The sequence below is a fragment of the Erpetoichthys calabaricus genome, chromosome 13, assembly GCF_900747795.2.
Source record: "Erpetoichthys calabaricus chromosome 13, fErpCal1.3, whole genome shotgun sequence".
NCBI classification, from domain to species: domain Eukaryota; kingdom Metazoa; phylum Chordata; class Cladistia; order Polypteriformes; family Polypteridae; genus Erpetoichthys; species Erpetoichthys calabaricus.
The window spans coordinates 34,801,386-34,826,299 of NC_041406.2; the positions used below are offsets into that span (position 1 = coordinate 34,801,386).

The 24,914-nt window shown below is 41.2% G+C and overlaps 1 protein-coding gene across 2 annotated transcripts in view; it reads left to right on the forward strand.

The window, feature by feature from the left end:
• zgc:86598 (STKc_CK2_alpha domain-containing protein) overlaps positions 1–3,268 on the forward strand; it is a 91,023-nt gene extending 87,755 nt beyond the window's left edge. For both annotated transcript variants that reach the window (XM_028818114.2, XM_028818115.2), the window contains exons 13-14: positions 2,114–2,203; positions 2,427–3,268. In XM_028818114.2, coding sequence (XP_028673947.1) covers positions 2,114–2,203; positions 2,427–2,542 — 206 coding nt within the window. In that variant the 3' untranslated portion in view covers positions 2,543–3,268. The remainder of the gene's footprint in view (positions 1–2,113; positions 2,204–2,426) is intronic.
• Positions 3,269–24,914: the final 21,646 nt, after the last annotated feature.

Consider the following 24,914-nt stretch of genomic DNA (forward strand, 5'->3'; position numbering starts at 1 on the left):
CCAAAGAGCCAGAAACTGTTCCACTTATAGTGGACTTGAGGCGGGAGCTAACCCGTCAAATACTATTCTCTACTAAATATGGAAATTTAAAAACAAATTTTCAAAGTGTTACTAGCTTGGTCTACTATAAAGTAGACTTGCAAGTTAATATCTCAAGGATGCACATAATTTCAAAATGGTATCAAGGCAAAAACCACTCACAACAGATGAAATTAAATAAATTTCATACAATCATATGGTACAAAGTATATGTCAAGCTATCCTTAATACTGAGCTTCCAAGCCCTGCTGTGGTACCTAGCTGATAATTTTCTTGACAGAATTGGCAGTCATCAGAAGTTAATTAGTGCACTCAATAATTGTAAGTGGATAATGCATCTTAATCCTGTGCAACTGCAGGGTGGTTAGCACTGCTGCATGCCTGGATCCAGTGTCAAGGTTCAATATTTATGCCCGGTTGTTAGTGTGAAAGTGTGCTCTCTCTCTGCCTAAATTTTCCCTGAGTTATCTGTTTTTCCTTCAGCATCACTTAAAACATACAAGGTAAGTTAATTGGTCATTATAAATTGACCTTAAGGTTTGAGTGTATAAATAAAATTCAGTATGAACATCTTGATATTTTGATTGAGGCCGTGGAACATCTAGAAAAGAGTTGATGGTTAAATGAAGTCAGTAGTGAAGATGGTTAGAAAGTCTGGATGTAGATAGTGTTAAAAGGTCTGCAGCTGCGGTACATTTTTGACTTTGTAAGGTCTCTCACAATAGTGCACCCCTTGAGTAGAATATTTGGACCCTACTTATTTTATAGCAGGGTAAACTGTAGTAAACCTAATGTAAAACCCTTCTATGAATCTGTGTATCCAAGCATTTAACTGGTATTGTTCAGTATATTCACTTGTTTAATATATTATAATTATGATGTACTTCTAACTGTAGGATATTATGCTACATTTATATTATAAATGTAGAATATTACACACACATATATATATATATATATATATACACAGTATATGTTAAATATTACAGCATTCCCTTAATAAATCTAGCAACTTTTGTAGTTTTTTTAAATAACCCCTTTGCTTTCCAGGTATGTGTATTTTTAATCAGTTGCCTTTGCATTTTTGTCCAGTTTTAACATGAGGTATGTAGAAAACCTAGCATTTGAAAGCATCAAGCAAGAGAAGAAAATTGTTGCCTATTTTTGTCTTTTTTTTTTTTTTTTTAATATATATAGAAGAGCACATTATTTTTACCTACAAATTAAACCCCTTGAATTATTTTTACCTACAGATTAAATCCCTTCAATTAACCAGCTGATTTGTAATGTATTGTTATATAAATGTGTTATGGGACATTTTTAAAATTGAAATTAAAGATCACATCACCATATGTAAAACAAAATGGAATCAAAAATACAATCAATGCAACATTGCCTAAAGAAGTTAAGCTGCTCTAAATCACCTACACATGAATCCCCATTCCTATACACTTTTGGAGACGTATGAGAAAAGAGTGCCCATTATAGAATACATCACATATATTCAAACATCAAATGGAAAATGGAACACCCCAGCAGGTTTGAGAACAAGAGTAACTCTTTCTGACCTAAACCCTAAAATGCATACTAGGAGGGAACCTTGGTATTTCTGACTGTAAAGTAATGCTATTTAACTAGTGTTTTGTATCATCTTAAGGTTATGTCACATTACACAACTTCTTTAGTGATTTTTGGACACTTCGCTTTATTTATTTAATCTTGGCGAGTCAGTGGTGCATTCCTGTGACTTTTAGTCATCTAATTTGACATACCCAGCAACTCCACCCAACTTTCATCAGGTTTGATTATGTCCTAAGCCATAAAGACAGGCTCTGTATGCATGAGAGCTAACAACCAATGAGCCACCCACCTGGATGTACAATGCACATAAGATATCGAAGTGCTTCCAGCTTGAAATTTTCAGAGTCTGAAATGTCATTAAGGGAAACTGTAGAGGTTAAGACAAGATCTGGAAGACCAAGAAAGCTAATTTTAAAAGAACAACTACTTTCTTTACACTTTCTGTGACTTTCTTTGTTTTGGCAAGAGCTACATATGTTTCTTCTCTTTCTAGACCCAATAGTAAAAGACCAGGTCAGAATGGGCTCTTCGTCTGGAATGTCTGCTGGTAACACCCCAGTTAGTTCCTCCAGTATGATGGCAGGTAAACAATATTACTAATATAACATTAGTCTGTAAATTGTTAATATGAATCAGTTTTGCAAAGTGACGTAGACATAGTGCAAGTTTGTTATTTGCAAAAGGAAAGTTTAAAGGTTTCAGTTTACAATGTTTCACAAGTGGATGTATCTGTTAAGAGACAGTATTTGAATATAAATCAAATTTTGCTGCAGTTAATATATTAAGTAATATTGCTACTTTTTCAGGTATTACATCAATGTCCTCATCACAGCCTTTGGGTAACCTTGCTGGATCTCCTGTCATCTCCTCTCCAAATACTTTGGGTACACCAGTCCCAGCTGCCGCAGGAGCACAGCCCTGAACTCTTGACATCCAATTAATGTGGCACACCATGGCCAACCACCTCATTTTTTTTTTTTTTTTTTTTTTTTTTTTTTTTTTTTTTTATAAATATACTTTTTATTTTCCCCCCCTCATGTTTGACTGAGGGCCATCCAGCAACTGGCACTCCTGAGTTGTCACACAGAAGGTGTCGTGCTCTCTGGAATTTATTTTTATTATGTTATGTATAACAGAGGAAAAAAAACAAGCAATTTAGGGTTTTTTTTTTTGTTGTTTTTTTTTTTTTTTTTTTTTTTTTTTTCTCCGTAAAATATATATTCATGCGGACACACAACAAGAAATGTACGTTGGATCTGTGTCTGGATGAAATGTAGCTGCTTTCTTTCAAGATGACTGTTTAGAAGTGCAACTACAGTGTAGAAATTAAAAGAAAAGGATAATAAAATTTATTTTATATGTCCCTTAAATATATCCTTGTTGGAAGCTGTTTACTGCAAGTGTAGGGGAAAGGGGGCTTAAATTTTGGATGTTCCCAATAAAAAACAAATCCCTTTTAATGTTGATTACTTTTTTATTAACATCATACTTGAAAAAAAAGTCACAAGTCATATAGTTCTCTTGTCAGTAAAGGATTTTTTTTATTATCTCTTGCCTCTAGAGAATTAAAATTTAACTGAATTACAACTGTTTCTTTGGGATATTTGTATTTGCCAAAGCTTATTCAATGACATTTTTGTAAAAATGGTCTTGTGTGTGTGTGTTTTTGTTTTTCAAAGCCCCAGTTTCATGTTTAAAAGTAGCATTTATTTAAAATATTGCTTATAATGGACCTTGCTGCTGAAGAAAGCATTTTAATTTTTTGTGCCATCATTAATACTGTATTATATACAGCATAGGATAGAGCAAAATGTGCACAGCATGGGATACATTTTCACTGCAGAAACACATCATAGACCACTGTAGGGTAGCAATCTTGGGCGGATGCTTTATTTTATTTTCAAAAAAAACAAAAAAAAAAACCTTTAAGTGTGAAAAGGCATTGCTGAAAACCCAAGATTTTGACTTGACACTTTGGTGCTGAAAGAGTTGAGACTTTTTTAAAATTTTATTTATAGTGGTAGTTTCCTATACTTGATTTATGGAAAAGATACTTAAATATGGTTTGAGATATATATCTCAATCATATTTAAGTATCTCATATTTAAACTATTTAAAACAATTATTAAAAAAAATCTGTTAACAGTAGAAATGTTGTGAACTTCAGAGTGCATAGTGCAAACTGGTAAATCAAAAAAAATCTTCATAATAAAGCTCTTAATTTTTACATAAAAAAATAATTGTATTAATATTGGTAATAGCCTTTCACTTCCCTAAAGACATTTTCAGCAGAACAGTAGCACTTGTAACATTAAAGCAGATAAGTCCGGTTTGGTTGCAGATGGATGTATTCAGTACATCAGAATCTCCCCCATAACCCCCCCCCCCCCCCCCCCCCCCCCTTCCTTTAAATCTCACTTACATGGTTGTGAGTTCATTATAGAAATGAAAGTAGTAACCTTTTTTGTTATCATAATTTCCTGGTACAAGGTTGCAAATATGTTAGGTCTTATGTACTTTCTCTGTTACTCTTTCATGATGTAGAAACATTTCCCCAGAGCTTTATAAAATCAACAATTCTGAGAGAAGTCTCTGCTCTGTAGTCCTTCAGTCACTCCTAGCTCACGTGCTGTTACTCTGGTAGTTTTTCAGTAGAAGCAGATGCATTAATATAAAGTTTTCTGCTCTATAAATAAGGATTACTGGTGCTACAAAAATTAAAGGATGCCATTTATGAAAGTAAAAGGTTTTTATTTTCTCCCTACGGTCACTGACTGAAAATTTGTACTTCCACCCTTTCATCAAGTAAGTTAACTGTGCTCAAGTTACCCCATCTCCTCCAGTACAGTATTTCAACAATAAGTTTGCTACTGGCAGTTTTAAATGCATGTCTAAAACCTTCTCCTCCTGAAGTTAAGCACATAGGTAATGTGTTGTAGATAAATTAGTCAAAAATGTTTTTATCTTCCATCTGATCTGTATAGGCATAGATTTACCAATAAAGAGCTGATCTTTTGTAACCTTCATTATGATCAAAACTCTTTAGATTATTAGGCAAAATTATGATTTACTATGTATCCAACAGGCCTTCAATAGCTGTTCTTGACCACAGCAGGATTTTAACGTTGCTATTAAATAGCAAGATTCCAACAAAAGCACCTATATGTTCATAATGTACTGCAAAGTCTAAGATGAGTTGCTATTCCTACACTTCTTGCTAGTGGTTCTAAGACTGGATTTGTACTTTCCCAGATGATGTTGACCTCACTGGATTTGTAACCTTGTGTGACATTTTCTTTTAATCAGTCTAAGTGGCTTAGTGTGTTCCACTATTAGATGCCAAACTTTTGCCACCATTCTTCTTTATACAGTATATTCAAACTTTGTTAATGACTTGATTTAGTTTTCTGTTTTTTTTTTAATATACTTTAAGCAGTATGGCAAAGTTACTTACCCAGCAAAATCCACACATTACAGTACTCATGAACAAAGTAAGGGATTGCATTGCAACTGAAAGAATTGTTGAAAGCTGATGACCTTTTTCACAACTGGCTTGCTTTTGGGGCCCCACGTCTATGTATAGGTACCATTGTGAATGCTTCAAATGGGCCCACTCTCCTTCCCTTTCCAGCTTTGTTTTGATAAAACTTAAGTTTTTCTGACTTCCTCATCTTGCCACCTCTGTCTCTCTTTAGAGTTTGTGGTGGAGAGACGGGTGACCCTGTTTTCCATCTGATCAACTTTTCTTTGCCTTTGGCCCCATTTTTATTATGAAGACCGTGCTAATTTACTAATAAATCTGACAAAACTTGAATGACTTTTTTAAATTGCCCTGCAAATTTTAACTATCATACTTTTCAGTTGCCATTTCCTTCGTATTTGCCATGATTGCTTAATTCTATCTGTAGTGGTCTCAGACTTGAAATCCTCCAACCAAGGGACATCTACTACTAAACATCCTTATGTGATCAGCAAAATAATTGGGTTGTTGAGAAAGAAATAAAAGGTTTCCAAGAGGCTTAAATAAAGTGGGCACTGCCATTGTTAAGGAAACTTTTTTTTTCTTTTAAACCCAAAATATAGGAGTATGTTGAGATGTTACTTTCTCAGATTTGTTATGTCCTGTATTTCCTAGTTCTGCTTTCTAGATTAATTGCACAAAGCTCATAGTTTAAATTGTTTAAATTTGTAATTGCAATGTTTATACACAGGTCCTCCAAGAGTTTTTTGACGGTATGGAGGATGGATGATCAGAGGGCCGTCGTCATTCTGGCTTCACCTGCCTTTCCCATTGCAGTTTTATTTTTCCATGCGCAAGTTGATTGATGGGAAGCTGCACCAGAGAGAATAAGATTTAAATCTTTTAACTTATTTTCCAAAGAGCTTTAGTAATTGTTTTAATCTCCTTTATCTGTTAACCTAATTCATTTTTTTTTTTTTTTTTTGCTTCAGTTGAAGTTTAAATTTTCTAAGCAATAACTTAGGTCATTGTGCTTTTGGGTACATGTTTATGCCTTTACCAAAGTGTTAAAAAAACATGGATATGAATATACCTCATGAGATTCCAAAGAATGCCAAGTAGTGAAGTCTGTTGTGTCTCGGTGAATGCAGTTTAGTTGCTGCTTTACCCCCAGTAAGTGAGTCTCCACAAAAGGCTCCTGCTAATAATTTGATGGCTATGGACTATAGGCTGATTTTTACAATTACGTATAATGGATGTGAAGACATTGGTACAAAGTGTGTTAAAATTGCCAGTTAATGCTGCAAATCCTACTTTCGCCATTATGAGGAACACCATAGGCACTCTGTGTGCTGGTGCGCACGTCAGATGCTGTAGATTTTGTCACTTAATGATGTACCACTGCAAATCAGCAGGAGAAAATTCTTCATGAATGTTCTAAATCCACAACGGTTAATGCCAGTGCATCTCGCCCTATTAACATTGGCTTGACCACAGGTTGATTTTTTTTTTTGTTTTGTAATGACTGAGCTCAAAATATTGGACAGATGGATAAGAGAATGACGCAAATCTTTGGGAATACAAAAATGTACAAAACATGCAGTATCTTGTATTAAAATGCTGTCATGACGCAGTATAAAATATGGTATGCTGTGACATACAGAAGGTGGGAAACTTCTACTAAGCTTTTGAACCCAACAGGAGTTTGGCTGCAGATTTTATCTTGGAGAATTTTATTGTTTGTGAATATACCTGAAATGTTATGTATGGAAAATTTCAGATTTCCACTCCTGTAATTTCAAGCAGTGCATACACCACCAGATTTCAATGGACTGTTTTGTACAGCAATATATTTATGGCAATTTTTGTAAGATTTAGCTTAATTTTAAATCAATGCTTTCATTTTTTTTATGTACCACTAATTATTTTAGAACATGTAAGGTTGTGTATGTAGCAGGATTTACAAGGTAATTTTGTTGACTGAATTTATTTTGCACAAATTTAATAAAATATTATAATAAGATTAGCTGAAATGGTTGTCTGGTTCATTGGAGCCAGGAGCTACAGGTCAGCTTAGCGTCCACGTGTTGTAAATGAATATGCCTTAAAATTATGGATTATTTTTGAGGGCTACGAGTTTTCATATGTGTATATGCTGTGAACCTAAGCTGTCCATGTTTCAGTTAACCTTGGTGCTCAGACATCTTTGGCAGCTGTTCTACCAGGCCAGTGTGTTCTGGCCCTTTGGAGTCCTGATAGATTTTTCACTTCAGAGCCTCAGGCTGCTTGGCTTTGTGGTTGTAGTTCTTCCCTTGATTCTTACTAAAACACTGTTTTTTGACTAATTAGTGCAGTAGTCCCAAGACATTTCAGTCATATTCGTAATTGCCTCAACCAGTCAAAGTGGTAATGGTACCCCACGAGGCTGAACTTTGTCAGCCAGAAGACCCATCAAAAGAAAATTGTGAAGGTGAAAAGAGGCAAAACTTCCTTTGTGTGTGTGTGTGTGTGTGTGTACACCACCTCAGCAGGCATGTTAGTACGTGAGCCATAGGAGTGCAACGGAAATGAGTGAGATGGATTGTGACTTGTGTAATGCAGCATCACTGAAGGTGGTAATGAGAAGTGTGGAGGGAGGCACTTGCACTGTAAAGTCCTATGAGTGCAGTCTGAAGATGGAAGTGGGTTAGAAAATGAGAGCAGAGAGAGAGTGGACCAACTCAACAGGCAGAAGAAGGTCAAGTGCTTGTGAATAAACTAGCTGACCAGAACACCGGAAACGCCTCTGCATGTGTTTGATTCGAGTGTAAACTAATTTGATTACAGGGTCTGTAGATTTGAATTTTTTTTTTCCCCTTTTCATATTCCGTTGCTTTGCAAGGGCTTATGGGTTGTGCAGTGTCTGCATGCCGGTTAAGAGCAGTGATTTCTTCCTTTCAAGAAAGGTGCTTTTGGCTGTTATATCTTACTCCAATGTAAAATTTATCTGTGTCCATTTGGTACAATTAAACATTTTTTTTTAAAAAGTACAAATTCTCTGTTAACAAGTATTTCTGATTTCTGTTTGGAACAGAATCAAAGAACGTAATGGAAAGTGTCCCTTTATATGAGTGCTAAGACAAGAATATCACATTCCTCAAAAGGATGGATGGACAATAGATGAAGGTAGTAAAGTTTGTTTCCCAATACAAAGCCTAGAGTGCTTTAATATTTGTGTATTAATGTATGCGTGGCTGTATACGCACAATACATGTGTACATACACCAGTCGGAAGATTTAGAATACCCCTTACGTTAGTTTGTATTCAACTCGAAGCAGTTCAGGTTTAGTGAATAATCGTACAAAGGTTAACAGAGGCCTAAAAAGCAAAAGGTTCCACTGCAGCCATGCAGGTTAATTAAGCCTTAAAAGTTTGATGCAAACGATTCCTACGGGTGTCCCAACTTTTGTGCATTAGTTACAAACCCTCACAGTGCACAAAATCAATGATGGAACAAACTGTCACTTCACACTCTGAAGTATTAATGCTGCCTTCATAATGGTGAGGAAAAAGATAGTTAACTAAGGAAGTAGACTGACCATTGTGACCCCTAAAACTGTAAACCAGGGTTGTTGAACTCCAGGCCTGGAGGGCCGCAGTGGCTACAGGTCTTCATTCTGACCCTTTTCCTAATCAGGGCCCAGTTTTCACTGCTAATTAACTCCTTTTCCCTTCATTTCAATAGCCCTGTTTTTAAGGATTCAGTCCTCTGAATTGATCTGTTACTTCATTAAATGGCAGCCAAACAGAAATGAGACGTGAAACGAGCCGACAGATGACCAGCTAAACTGGGATTTCAAACTCCAACCAGTCTCTTAATGAGAAGCTGATTCTTGCTGTTAATTAAGTCCGTTATTTAATTCAATGGCTTGTTGCTGCTCTCATTCTGCCACAGCAGACATTTCCAAATCTGTTGATTTTTCTGTCATATGGGGCGGCTTGTTTGATGTCTCATTATTGTTTGGCTACTAATTAAGGAAAAAGAGACAATTAAGGGGCCTGAGTCAAGTTAACTTCTTTTGCTTTAGTTTTAATTAATTAGTAGTAAAAACAGCTCACTAATGAAGAAGATGATTAGAATGAAAACATGCAGCCACTGCAGCCCAGAATGAAAACATGCAGCCACTGCAGCCCTCGAGGACTGGAGTTCGACGCCTGTGCTGTAGACCATTCCTTTAGAGAAGCTACAAAGAAAGCCAAGGTGTCAGCGAGTTCAGTTTCCAACCCCATCAAAAGGAACTTTAAAAAATGTAGGAGTCTCTTAACAGTAATGGGTCTGGAGGACCCAAAGCCACGACAGTGTAGATGCCTCACAGGACAGCCTAACAGCAGTCAAAGTAAGGAGGTCTCACCTTCAGCTGGAAAGGGGAGACTTTGAGCTACAACACCCCAATTTTACTATTTGTTATTGGAATTTACTGTATGTAGTTTAATGTCTCAAAGTACTTTGAAGTTAAATCATAGAAGGTGAGTTTTGTTTTTCTGGTTGAAGACTTTGTCCCCTGAAGAAGGGTCACACACACCAGAATTCATTATGCAGGCGTATTGCTGTTGGTATTAAGCAGCTCCCCATAGCATTTTTTGATACACGTCTGCTGAATAATTCGTTGGCAGAAACTCCTCAAGGTAACACTGAGGATGTGCAGCATTGTTCTTAATGGTACTCAGTTTTGTTTTAATTCTCTCCTTTGCTATGCCCTTCAGGAAGTCCAGAGTGTGTCCCATAACTGAGCCTATCCTCTTAATTAGCTTGTTGATTCACTGGGTCTTTCATGAAGTGATTTTACCAGCCCAGCACACCACAATGTAGAAAACTGCAGTGGCCATGACAGTTACAGAAAATGTGAAGGATGTCGCTTCTTACATTAAAGGAACATGGCCTCCTAAGGAGGAAGAGCCTGTTGTGCCCTCTCTTGTATAGCTCCACTGTGTCCTGAGACGACACCAACCTGTCATCAACGTGGACCCCCAAGTACTTGAAGAAGTGCATCACCTCTACATTCACTCCCTGAATAGTGACTGGACATAGTGGGGGTTTCTTTAGTGCAGTGAAAGCCAGTAACCAGTTTATTCACCATTCTTGAACTTAAATTTCAACAAACTGGAAAAATGGGATTGTTCTAAAACTTTGGACTGGTAGTGTAATTTATAAATCATTACAAAGGCAGGCTGTGTGGTGCTTTAGACTTGATAGTCCTAAAGTTGTCGGTTTAAATTACATTGTGACCAAGAGTAAGGACTACCTTCACCTTCCTGTGCTCCAATTGAAGAACATGTATTGTACTGTATGTATCTAACTATCTCAGATGTTGAGTCACCTTTTATAAAAAGTGTCTGCCAAATAAGTAATATTTTTTATTTCTTTTTTTTTTTTTTTTAAACTCTTTCTTTCTCTAAATAGTTCCTTGAATGGGGTGGACTGTTTACAGCAGTTGACCAGCTGTTTGTGACGTTTGCAGTGGTGACTGATGCAGGCTGAGGCGGTAGGTAGACTGTCATTCACTGAGCACAACACGCTAGTATTGTATTGTGTCACATTTGGTATGGTTTGTGAGAAAGATTTGGGACAAATGAATCCATTCTTGAATGTCTCCTCCTTGTAACTTGACCAAAGCTTTTACAGGAGGCAGGAGCACGCGATCATTTAGACTGCAATGGTGAAGACCATCAGTTTTTGATGAAATGACAAAGATTTGGTGCCTCTCATGAATTGCAATTGGATGGAAAGTTTTGCTGTTTGGAAGTTGGGTGTTTTGAGAGGTGGCTGAGTGCTGGAACATATTTGGAAGGACCTACAGTGCCGATGTTTGCACAGCTTGCTCATATCCCATGAGAAACTGTGACTAAGATAATGTTGGCGAAGATGTCAAGGGACTTCATCGGCTGTTATGTCCTTGAGTGGATTTAGGATGAAAGGGTAAATAAACCAGCTGTGTTCAATCCGTGATCTGGAAATGTAAAGTTAAGGGAGGGAGTTTAATCAAATGCAGTTTGCCCCAGTCGAGTCCTTACTGAAAGGATTAATCTTCTCAGATTACCATCAGAAAGCACTCTTGTGTGCTTCAAGTGACCCCCTTTTTCTTCCTTGGATCGCAACCTAGGAGATGAGTCTTGGGAGTCTGTCTTGTGGCAAACAGTTGTGATCAGACCTCTCAAGAGCAAATCAGCCTGTATTGTTTTCAAGGGTTATGGTGGCAATCTCTGGTCATAGCGGTGGAATGGACCAACCACCACTCTGGTCACTGACCCACTGAAATCTTATGGCTGTGGTGTGCAGTGGGATAGCAAGTCCTGTGGTCAAATGAGTTGTCCTTTATCTTGCTTCCCATGATGATGGGTGCTCTGGTGTTCTCTTGTATTATGCATTGTGCCAAGTCTTATTGTTATTTAATAACTGGCATTTGTCTTGAATGTAATGGAAACTTGCAAAACCCTCAAAGAAGACAGAGGTGGTCGGTAAACATTTGAAGGACATGACAACACTGTAGCCCGTACATCATTAGTGTCTGTGCTATCAGATGTCCATTCAGGTGTTTGTAGAGCATCATGCAAGACTGCCTTCACCATCATCAAAAGCACAAAAAGATGAGTGTCTCAAGGAGGAGGAGTGGACCTCCAGCCACCAGTCTCGGAACTCCATGGAGTGCTGTCATTTTCCTAATAGTACAGTATGTAGTAGTCCAATATTTAAAAAAAAATTACTTTGGAGTTGTCTTTGTTGTAGTCATTAGCTCAAGATCCTTCTTCACCATCCAGAGAAGAGCAGAATAATAAAAACCTTTAAATCTGTGTCTTTCTGAATGTGTTCAAATGGAAAGTAGGAAGGAAGTCCTCCTCGTCCTGTTAGTCATGTCTGGTGTGCCACTGCTGTTGTACTCTTGGGGTTGGAAATCAGAGGGTTTGGACTACAGTGAGAATGGCAGCACTGTGGACCTTTGTCAGGTGTTGGAGTCTTTAAATGATGCGGCTAAGTTGGTGTTCTGATTGGCGTGTGCACATGGAGGGAAATCCCTCCACATCTTCATACGTTCGGCAGTTGATGATGTTTTACCGATGTGGCATCACAAGGGGTTGGAGCCCAAAATGGAGGTCAGTAGTAGAAGGTGGATGATGGGTGTGATCATCTTAGTAATGCAGGGTGAATCAAGGGGTTTGCAACAAGCAAACTGCATTTATCTGATGGCAGGAGAATGGTGGTTGATGCCATGGAGGAGGAGAAGAAGAATTAAACAAAGAAATTGTTGAAACTCCAGTAAGGCACAACCCTGGAATGCTGTCCTGGATGGGGTGACTTAAGTGTGATCTGCTATTATCAGCCACACACCTGCTATGGTGACATAAACATGAGGATGCCACCACTGGACCAATGCAATCAACATCACCCCTACTGAAGAGTTGAGTGTTTTTGGGAGTGAGTCGTCTTATTTGTCAAATCCAGCTAATTTTAAAAAAATATGAGTTACTGTAACACCAAATGTCTTGATTGATGCATCTGTCTCATTGGACTTGAAATCAGAACAACGCTTTGTACTCGACCCCTTTCAGTCACATACTAATTCTCTGTGATAATTGTGTTTATTTATTTTAATCCTCTTTCTTTATGTTCATGATTGTCACACAGTTCATGATTAGCAATGCCATGCAGTCTTCTCCATATCCAGTAGCAAGCCTACACTACAATGGCAGCGTGTCGACTAATTTAGCTCAATTGGAAGAATCCCAATTCACCCTTGTAACGGAGAGCATTTAGGTTAATAACGTGTGTTTTATTATTATCTGGCAATACTGGATTGTAAACCAGCAGGGTGGTTATTGTCTATGGATTTAAGGGATTGTAAGTGACTGGAGCGCTAGCCTGGGGGAATACAGATGGCTGAGATGGGAGGGCAGTCTGGCTGGGGTTGGAATGAAGTAGGGGGGCGGCCTGTCCCATTGGGCGAGGAGCTACATCAAGGAAGGCGGATCAACAAAGACGACAAAAAGAAACTTGTCAGCCATATTCAGACAGGCTGTGCTGCCTGCCGTTGTGCAGTAAGGGCTTGTTTATACTTCACGCTCAGCACACATCATGGCTGCCATGCATTCCCAACGTTCGTTTGATGTGTCCTCAGAAATTAACAGGCCGTGCGTGTGAATTGTAGTATCAGCAAAAAGTCAGAATGTGACGTCAGGGTCTGTTTAATGTCTACATGTGGCAGAAAGCCGCTTTGAGGATCCTCTGGGATCGATGTGCCTGCTTCAATGTGGTGAAGCAAAATGCCAACATACAACTGCATTCTTGGTGTTTTTATATTCAATTGTCACATATTCCCCATCGTAATGACTCGACACTTATTAAAGGTCTCACGTACCATCTTCTCTGCCATCGTTTTTTTTTTTTTTCTTTTCATCAGAATATACGGCAGCGTGTTTGAGCCACTGAGAAAAAAGTCAGGGACACAGTGAAAAGGTGTATTTTGTGATTAAGGTGGAAATTTCAGCTTAAATCTCGAAATGTCCACTTTAACCTCGTAGTTTATTTTGTCATTGAACTAGACCGCCGTAAACGTCATCTTAAAACTAACCCAGTTGTTAATTGCTATGTGCTTTTGGGGCTTTCTCCTGAACTGACAGCAGCAATTGCCACACAGAACACATTACATTTATGATATTCCAGCTAGGGAATCCATTCCCAGACATTTTTCATTTCCGCATTCCCGAGAATTAAACTGCTGGAATTCCCGGGTGAAAAGGAACAGCCAAGCTGGCATATATAGCGTGTAAAAATTGATCAAGAAATATAGTTATAGTTATAGTTGAAAATAATTAAGGTGGCGCCATTGCGGCAGTTTGCACTTCATCAGACAACAGCTTTGAACAGCAATTTGAAGTTGCAATGCGTCAGTCTGTTGCAAACACATTATCTGTGCTAAGAAACTTGCCATCACAGAATGATGATAAGAAACTGGATGCATCAGTAAAAGCTGAAATGGCGGTGTTTCAGAGCATACAGCAAGCGCGGGTGTTGTTTAGAACAAGTGTATCAGTATCTGATGACTGTGCCGCCTACTTCAGTGGAGGAAGAGCGTGCTTTCTCAGCGGCTGGCGTACTCTGCACGAAGGTGCGCTCTCACCTGGACGACCACACGCTCGACACGCTCTTATTACGGCAACTAACTAGATACATGTACTTCTATGACAGCATGAACTGCTTGTAGTTAAGGTTAGTCTTTTATTGGTGTCAACATATTGCAGTAGTTTTATTAAAAACAAGTGACGCTCGCTCTAAAACCGTTCACATATGAGATGCCCGTGCACTGTGACATTCCCTAATTCCAGTGCTGTGCACATTTAGAATCCTTAGATTTATACTTGATATCACTGTCATGATGAAATGCATTAAAATATGTATGTTACATTTTACAGATAAATCATTAATTTTGTTTAAATAATGAATGCTGATAATAATTACACTTGTGGCGGCACAGTCTGCCTCGCTGTAGGGGTCACGTCCCTTCTGTTCCCCTGCCTGGAGTTCTCATGATTTCCTGGTGGGTTTCCACAGTGTGCTCTGGTGTCCTTCCAAAGACATGAATGTTTGGTGATGTGGTGAAGCTAAAATGACGCTAGTGTATGCAAGTGCTTGTTTTCACCTTGCAGTGAGCTGATGCCCCATCCTGGGATTGTTTCTGTCTCGCACCCAATGCTTGCAGGATGGCCGCATCCCTGGACTGATGGATTTAATTATTAAACGTCCTTGTCGGAGATATTGTGGCAAGGTGCCCTCAAAATTTCAAGGGTGTTTTGGGCAATTCAAAACACAGCAAAGCCGAACCTGTCCTCACCGTGATGATATCTCGCATTGCCACCTGGTGGAATCTACCAGATTTACATAAAGTACGTTGCTCAAGTATGAACAGGACATCGCTTGCATAGCAGTAGCGTCCACAGAAGCTCGCGTCGTGTTAAGTATAAACCTGACCTAAAGAGATCACAAGTTTGCATCTCAGGTCCTCCTTGTGTGGAGAGCGCTTTATAAATGTAAAGAATTATTATTATCTCATCTGAGTGCCATGTCGGACCGGAGATAATAAGACAAAGCCACGTGGTAGCCTCTTGCCGGGGTGTCACATTTTAACCAATCCATTTGTATTTTGGACATATTATCTGTAATTTATGATGAGCACGTTTGTAACTTTTTTCCTGCCTGTTGCCTGATGTATTAAAAGTAGCGTCAAACACATGGGGGCTACAGCAGGAGTTTTGGTCAAGTCTATATAATAGAGTATGAAGGGAAAAAGAGGTTTATCCAAGGACCCTCCACATCAAAGCAGCCCACCCTAATTTAACGGGAAATCAACATGTTATCTTAAACAGTAAAATTCCAATTAATTTTGGCAGTGGATGTCAGCATCCATTTAGTTGTCCTCCTATATAAAATTAATATAAAGAGCTAATTAGTAATCAAAGAAAGTGGTTCATAAATGATTAATTAATGTAGGACTTGCTCTAGAATCCATATTACTAACCGAGAATGCTAAACCGGATGGATGCAGGGACATCCGGCCATGGGCCGTAGCCGCAAAAAGACGTACTGCGCAGGCGCCCCAAGAAATGAGGGGCAGCGAGAGGCGGACAAGACCACAGAAAAAAGGAGTGAGCACAGAAAAAAGGAGTCAAAGAAATGAGGCGCCGCGAGCACAGAAAAAAGGAAAAGGCACAGAAAAAAGTAGTCAAACGCAGGCGCCGCACGAAACCCGTTGCACACGAAACTAGCACACAAAAAAAAAAGAAGACGCTCGCGCACAACACACACACCAAGAGGGGGATTCAACAAGCCCCTGGAACACAAAAAGAAAGAAGACGCTCGCGCAACAACAACCCTCACCCACCCCCCCCACATCAATAAGAAGTGACACCCAAAGCCACATATGTAAAGGAAACGTCCATATTAAACATACGTCATCTCAACACCTTCACACTAGGCAGCATAGGTGTCAGCATAGGTGGATCTCCTTACAATAAAGCACTATTAACCGTTCAACTGCAGAAAAGGCTCCATATTAACAGTGAGTGCGATCCTCCTTATTACTTATCCATATTTCGCATGCTGAGGAACAAACAAGTCATGAATACACGGACACTGGTACAAAACGATTCGGATCGGATAACGGGACCAAACACACGAACACGAATGAAACAACAAAATACGCGGGGGCGCATACAACGCGCTTTGGAAACTCCGGGAGAAAAAATGTCTCGGATCAAAAAACGCAAAGCTCAAGTAACCCCGTTACAGAGACGTGCCCAAATGGACAGACACAATGAACGTAGACGCATACAGCGCGCGTCTCAAAGTGCTGCATCGAAACAAGCACGATTTCAAAAGAAAGAGCTCGCGTCTCAGACATACAAAAAAGGGAGCGAAGAGACAGAATAAATGAACGCAGACGTCTACAACGCGCATATGACCTGCCAGAAAACAGGCAAGCAAGACTCCAAAAGCAGAGAACTCAACTGACTGACATACAAAAACGGACAAGGCTCGATACAAACAATGCACGACGTAAACTGAAACGGACTTTTCGCAAAGCGGAGGCGAATCAATTAAAACTACAAAATAGCGCGTCACAAATAATGGACATGCAACAACGCGGCACTCAAACGCCACAAGCAAAACCTGCCCGTCGCGGACATCAACGCCAGACACCTGCTAAACGCTTACGCCAGTTGGCTGACAACGCCTTCAATAATGAGTCCACTATTGAGGAAAATTCATTGGGATTAATGAATGTCATTTGCAATCATTGTCATTCACTTAACTTCCCAGAAGAAACAACTGGCAATACAAATAATGAATTTACACGTTGTTGTCAAAAGGGGCAGATTAGACTGCCTCCTTTACATTCATATCCTGAATATCTACAGAAGCTTCTAACTAACGATGTGCCTGAAAGTAAAAACTTTATGAACTGCATTAGATCCTACAATAGTTCATTTGCTTTTGCATCTACCGGAGTACATATCAGGCCACCAAAAGGCAATGGCCCATACTGCTTTCGCATATGTGGTTAACAAAACGCACTATATTATGTCCAAAAAATATTAATGTTAATCACATTAATAACCAGGTCATTTCATTACTTCCTGGAGAGGCACGGCTCTTTCTAAGCTCTGACAAAGTTGACTCTGATGACAACAATGAACATCTTAATTTCCCCTTAGAATATTTGAACACTATTAACCCAGCCGGATGACCACAACACAACCTTACCCTTAAAAACGGAACAATAATCATGCTATTAAGAAACCTTAACACTAAACAGGGTTTATGCAATGGCACACGTTTAGTCGTCAACACCATGACACACAATGTTATTCAAGCAACAGTTCTTACAGGATCACATGCTAACAATACTGTTCTCATTCCTAGAATTGACCTTACGAGTTCTGACCTAGAATTACCTTTTACATTGAAACACCGACAGTTCCCCATTAAACCTGCATTTGCCATGACCATCAACAAATCACAAGGACAAACCATGGACAAGGTTGGCATCTACCTCTCTGAACCCGTTTTTGGACATGGACAACTTTATGTTACCTTCTCACGTGTTCGACGTTCATCTGACGTTAAAGTTAAAGTTATAAATGCTCCATGCCAAGGAAGACTCATTCAAGGACAGGACACCATCTTTACTACTAATGTTATATACAAAGAAATATTCCAATAAAACATTACTCTATGCCAAACATTTTTATTTCTATAGGCATCATCCAAACCTGCCCACTATTCTATATCTAATTCATACATCTCACTCTTTGTCATGCCCCAACGCCAGGGGTTGGCGAGCGAAGCGAGCAGGGGGCGGAGCCCCCTAGTACGATAAGAATTCATTGATGCCCTTTCTTGGCGTCCCCATTAATTTTTGCAAAGACGACTGGACGTTTTTCTGGGGTGGATATCAACTTTTGTCAGAATTCAAGGGTGGAGGACGGTAGTCGGCTGTAAACTGCGACATTTTAGTTTGAGTCTCTTTGCAAGAAGGAAAGTTAGCTTTGCTGCGTTGACCTTGATTCCATCCACTTTTGCGAGGAGCGAAAAGCAAGCAAACTCTAAAATGGCATCGATTATCTGGCCAGAGACCGAAGTGAATGTGCACATCAACATACCCCGTGGATGACATTTTGCATATTATGCTGAATCGGACTCTGATTTTGATGCAAGTCATCTGGAGATGGAGATTGGAACAAAAGTGAGGTGCCAGCATCAGCTGAGCGTGGTACTCCTCACATTCGTGTAGCTGATACGCCTATGGCAGAGTTTGCTTGCGAGGACCGCCACTGACGAGGACGAGATGTACAAACCAGAATGCATCACATTGCAGTTGCCACTGCCCTGTAAAGACAGCCAGGTAGCCGACCCACCATGTGTTCCTGCTGGTCATCAAGCCACTCCTGGGCAGCTGCTGCCACCAGAAATGCCAAATAGACGCCAACAGCAGCCAGACACTGAAGCAACAGCTGTTTTATGTTGATTTCTGTCTGAAACCTTTGCTTTTTTTTCAGAAAACTGAGGTTTTTGGAAAAAATATTCAGCCCTCAAAGAGTTAAGTTAATGTGTTGATTCCCTGTTGACTGCAGATTGAACAAAGTTAGCCGATACGCTAGAAATACGCTCATTAATGTCGTGTGCACGGAGTACGGTGAAATTGTGACTTGCATGTTCACAACGACTTTACAGCCCGCTGCTCCCATGTGACTCCAAACAATGCACTAAGGATTTCTGACGATCATAAATCCAATGATGGCTGATACAGTAAGGAAATATTTCTGCCCATAAACATTTTAATGCAAGACATTCCTAGAACTTGTGCCTTAGAGCGGCTGGACTTGCATGGTGTTGTCCACAATCCATATGGAGGAAACGTTAACAACCATCTGCAAGGCCTTCATGTCATATATGTGAGCACCTCATGTGGCCAGCAAGTGTCTGAATCTGCGCTTGTGGAATGATTGTGCTAAACAAGAACAGAGTGGTCTCCCGATGTTGTGAGCCTGCCCATCAATCCCCAAAAAGGTCCTCTGAGAGTTTATAGTCTGCTTAAAGTGGACCACAGCAGCTGTGTGCAGTCTGGTGTTGTCCTGCTGTACGGTCAGATGTGCAGGAGCCCTCTGACTGCGGTCTTTGCTCTAAGATCAGTGGCATGGAGACTGTCCTTCACGGTCCTGTCAAGCATTGTATGTGCTGGCAGTTTCAGAAGTAGTATGGGTAGCAGATCTGAGTCTGATGTGCCGGTCTGCTCAAATCACCTTGGATGGTCTTCTGTCCTGTCAGGCTGTTTAAACAGCAGTTGCAGTTAAGACCCCGTGGAGAAGCTTATTCTGTAGTGCTGTGGTGTTATGGGTCCACAGCTCTCCCACCAAAGGTCGTTTTTATTTAAATAAATAATCGCCGCGCTCGCGGCTTAGCAAGGGGGCGTGGTGGCTATAGCGAGCCGCAGGGCGATCTGCGGTGTGGGCGTTTTTCACCTAAGTGCACAGGTGAGAGTCTGCCCACATCCGTGATCGTTCCTGTGGCTAATGGGCTGCAGCTGCTATGTCCTCTCCGTATATAAAGAGAAGCACGAGTCGGTTAGGGGGGGAGAAGTAGAAAGAAAAGAAGTAAAAGAGAAGGAAACGGAGGTGGCAGAAGGAGAAAGCCGGTGCGTATGAGCACGTGAGCGCTCGCAGGCAGCGGTGTGGAAGCCTGGGTGTTAGGCCGACACCCAGGAGTCGTAGTAGTGGTCGCTCCCGCTGAGTGAACGAGTAGCGGGGGTTACCAGTGAAGGGCGACTGGACGCGTAAGGCCAAGAAGGCAGCGGGAGTCGAGAGGCTTGTGAGTAGGAGTCCCAAGGTGAGCGTCCTGGCCCTTGGATTAAAGCTAAGTCTCGATCGGGAGAGCGGAACTGAAGCCAGGGATCAGGGAGCATCCAGATCAGTTTGTGTGGAGAGAAGGCCAGCTGCAGAAAGGACGACTCTCCTGTTTCGTGGCCCCGATGGGAAAAGCAGGAGAGCTGCCAGGTAAAGGACACCGGGCTTTAGATTGATTTTAAAAGACTGCCTTCAGTATTGCTTTGTTTTCACCTCGTTTTAAAGGAATGTTCTATTTATTTATTTTAATCACCACGTTTCATCTAATGGATTATTTATTTATTGAACATTGCACGACTGCACTTTACTTTGAACATTTTGTTTGGATTGTTTAATAAAAGCACTCTTGTGCAATTATACATCATCCCCTTGCTCAATTGTTTATTGCCTCACTGTCTAGCTCATCGGTGACATTACCGACGGTGTTGGGTTCAAGAGCTCCCTAACAGGAGATGGGAGCATGTTGCAGAACCTGCATCATCACACTGTCTGCAGCATTCCAGTGGCCGTGTCCCTTATTAATGGTGGCACAGAAAACTGCCCTGCTATGCCTTAAGGCCTTTTTAAAGTTGACCTCATCATGTATTGTTCCACTTGGCCTTCGTTGGGTTAAAGAACACCACATGGGATTTCATGCGTTGGGCGAGTCACTCAAACTGGATGTCGACAAAAGTCAAGAACAATTTGTGAAGGTCCACAAGTTCCAAAGAGTCTTGTCATTCCTAACAGGGTTTTTTCCACCTTTCTTTACATTGTTGATAGTGTAGTGACTTCTCATGGACTCCATAAAAACCTGGGGGCTCATGCATAACAGCATGTGTAGAATTCACACTAAAACATGGCGTACGGTCAAAAGTCAAAATGTGTGTATGCACAAAAAAATTCAGATACAGAAAATGGTGTGTAAGCCAACTTCCACACACTTCTGCGCACTCTTCTATTGAAATGAATTGAATTCCTTTATTGTCATTGTAAGGTACCATGAGATGCAATATGCAGATCCATCATAAACTTATTTTCCTATAAAATAATATAATAAATAATAATAATACGATAAAAAAAACAATGAAAGCACAAGTGCAATATACATATAGTGCAGATATCATAACTGTAGTGCAAGTTTACAGTGAGGGGATTCTACTTCTGAGTACAAGCAGTTCTACCGGGAGCACTTGATGGACTGACTGAGCACGTTTAGAGCTCTTGGGATGAAACTGTTTCTGAACCGCAAGGTCCCTACAGGAATGGCTCTGAAGCGTTTGCCAGACTGTATGGAAAAGTTCAAATAGACTGTGCGCATGGCCGAGGTAGCATGTGCTTGATGTTGTATCCCGATAATCTGATCAGCTGCTGTAGAGCTGTGATTCCACACTCAGATACAGTGGGTTAAATACTCTAAGTGGTGCACTGACAGTGACAATGCTAAAGCAGCTATGGTATTTGGAATAGTTTGGCCATTCCGTGGACCATTATATGGTTACAGGTTGATTACAATCAGATACCTTAAACTAATAAACGATATGCGGTTAATGTCAGGGTATTTGATAAAGTCTCGTCAGGGATGTGGATCTAAAAAATAAAGGGAAGCCACCCAGGAACAAAAGCACTGCTTTGACGCTGGGTGCTGCCAGTTTGCAAAACCGAGCGGAGAACTTGTGTACGCCAGGGATTAAGCTGGCGTGAAAATGTGCCTGGCTTTACGCCAAGTTCATTTTTTATACATTGCGATGTGAGTGTGGAAACGGGCTTACGCAACATTTATACATGAGGCCCCTGATGTTCTGGGTCACTCATGGCTGCTCGTAACTAATAAGTGTGGTGAGGGGCCATGCAGTGTAGTCCTAATGAAATGCAGCTTTCCCCCCATCCATCCATCTTCCAAACCTGCTTAATCCTGAACAGGCATGCAGGGTTGGTGGGGTGTATTCTAACAAACACTGGGTGCGTGGCAGGAACGATCCTTGGACAGCTCGCAGGGTGAACACACACACACACTCGCCAGTCCACCTAACCCTCATGTCTTTGGAGTGTAGGAGAAAAGCGTAGGACATGGGGAGGACCTGAGATGTGAACGCAGGTCTTCTAGATGCGATGCAGCCGCGCTACCACTGCGACACCCTATAATGCAACTCTGAAGTTTATAGTTTAGGTCAAATATAAAACCTTTTACCACCGTGTGCTCAAATCAGGAGCTCTGTGATCCTCCCAGCCCACCTGCACGTAAGCCAGCTATGAAGGTCAGCCGGCATTCGGCACGTCTGAGCATTCAGTTAGTGTTGCACTCACACATTACCTGCTTTTGAAATATCATTTCTTATGCAGTACGGCAGATTTGATTTCTACTTATGTTACATTTCCTTTTTATATGTTACTAGCTGTGGAGGCCCGTGCAATAAAAAGCCTGGTGTCCTAGAAACTATTGAACTCGTCAGAAAAAAAACTGAAATGCAGAGATGTCCGGTAATTGAAAGGAACTGCTCTGGGCGTCTCTCTCTCCTATGAGGATTCGTTTTGCCAACGAGCTCGCATGGCTTGTGTATTAGCAGCAGGAGGAAAAGGAAAAAGGGATACCGTTTTGAAGATGGTAGCGGCTAAGCGACTTTGTCTTTCTTCTGAGGTTTCGTTTTGCTGACGTGCTCGCCTCGCTTGTGTATTTAGCGGCTAAGCGGGTTTTCTGTTTCCTCAGAAGCAGAGCCCTTTACCCCGACTCCACCGCTCACTTACGGGACCGACAGACAGACAGACAGGCGCGTAGACCTTTATATATAAGATACTAGCAGTGCTACCCATCTACAACAGGTTAAAATCTAAGTAATCAACGTAGGCCTCGTGTTTTTTATTTGATACATGGGTTGTCCATCGGTCCGGTATATTTAATTGTCCCCAATCCCTTTCCATTGTGATGGCCTTTTCCTCCTTGGATGGAATCGCCCGTTCTCACTGCTTCTTCTCCATGTTGCCTGTCGAACTGACCACTCTTAAATGTGTTTTGCCAGGAAAATGTGGCGGTGGAATTACAAACTCTAGCGTAGTCGTGTTAGGGGCTTTGGTTTGCCGATGTGCATGTCGATTTATTGAAATTAAACATTAGCATCACAGCTATAAACCTTATTAACGTGTTCCGAACGGATGCAAGGAAGTCTATCAAACACACTGCTGTTGCCGACCCCTTCACCCACACCAGCAACTACACAACCAAGACTAGTGACTTGGCCAAACTGAGGATTCTCAAGATAATAACAAGCCGTACTCCTTACAAACGGTCTGTTTCACCAAGCGATGAAATAAGAAGCAATGCAGATCAGCGATGTAAAATTAAGTGCAGATAAATTGAAAGTGAAACAAATAAATATACTGTGGGAAACAGCCTGGACACAGACAGACGGACATCGTGTTTGCACCCAACACACGTTTATTTACAATATTTACAATTATTTAAGTTGCACAAACCCCAGTGCCACAGCATTAATCACCCCAGTCCAGGCCAACACCACAGTATGACTTTCCTTTCTTCAGGCCGCCTCCATCTCTCTCTCCTCAGACCTCGTCCTCTTCCACCCGACTCCAGCCCTGAATGAAGGGAGGCGGCCCCTTTTATTATCCCCTGGATGTGCTCCACTCCCCACTGTGGTGGAAGTGCTGGCTGCATCCCCAGAAGCACTCCTGGTGTCCCTGCTCCTCTTCCTCCCAGCACTTCCTGGTGTGGCAGAAGTGCTGAGGTCCAGGGCTCTCCAGGCATTGGGGCGCCCCCTGGCGCTGACCACGGGTCCCTACAGGGTTGAGCTTCAAAGCTCTGTACCCGTGGCCCCCACAGCAACCAGGGCAGTCGCCCCCTCGTGGTCTGAAGGAGGTGTGAGCCCTCCTCCGGTCCTCTTGGGCGACCCAGCTGGGTACCACAATACATACAGTGCATCTGGAAAGTATTCACAGCACATCACTTTTTCCACATTTTGTTATGTTACAGCCTTATTCCAAAATGGATTAAATTAATTTTTTTCTCAGAATTCTGCACACAACACCCCATAATGACAACGTGAAAAAAGTTACTTGAGGTTTTTGCAAATTTATTAAAAATAAAAAAATTGAGAAAGCACATGTACATAAGTATTCACAGCCTTTGCCGTGAAGCTCGAAATTGAGCTCAGGTGCATCCTGTTTCTCCTGATCATCCTTGAGATGTTTCTGCAGCTTCATTGGAGTCCACCTGTGGTAAATTCAGTTGATTGGACATGATTTGGAAAGGCACACACCTGTCTATATAAGGTCCCACAGTGACAGTTCATGTCAGAGCACAAACCAAGCATGAAGTCATAGGAATTGTCTGTAGACCTCTGAGACAGGATTGTCTTGAGGCACAAATCTGGGGAAGGTTACAGAAAAATTTCTGCTTTGAAGGTCCCAGTGAGCACAGTGGCCTCCATCATCCCTAAGTGGAAGAAGTTCAAAACCACCAGGACTCTTCCTAGAGCTGGCCGGCCATCTAAACTGAGCGATCAGTGGAGAAGGGCCTTAGTCAGGGAGGTGACCAAGAACCCGATGGTCACTGTGGAGAGAGGAGAACCTTCCAGAAGGACAACCATCTCTGCAGCAATCCACCAATCAGGCCTGTATGGTAGAGTGGCCAGACAGAAGCCACTTCTTAGTAAAAGGCACATGGCAGCCCGCCTGGAGTTTGCCAAAAGGCACCTAAAGGACTCTCAGACCATGAGAAAGAAAATTCTCTGGTCTGATGAGACAAAGATTGAACTTTTTGGTGTGAATGCCAGGCGTCACGTTTGGAGGAAACCAGGCACCGCTCATCACCAGGCCAATACCATCCCTACAGTGAAGCATGGTGGTGACAGCATCATGCTCTGGGGATGTTTTTCAGCGGCAGGGACTGGGAGACTAGTCAGGATAAAG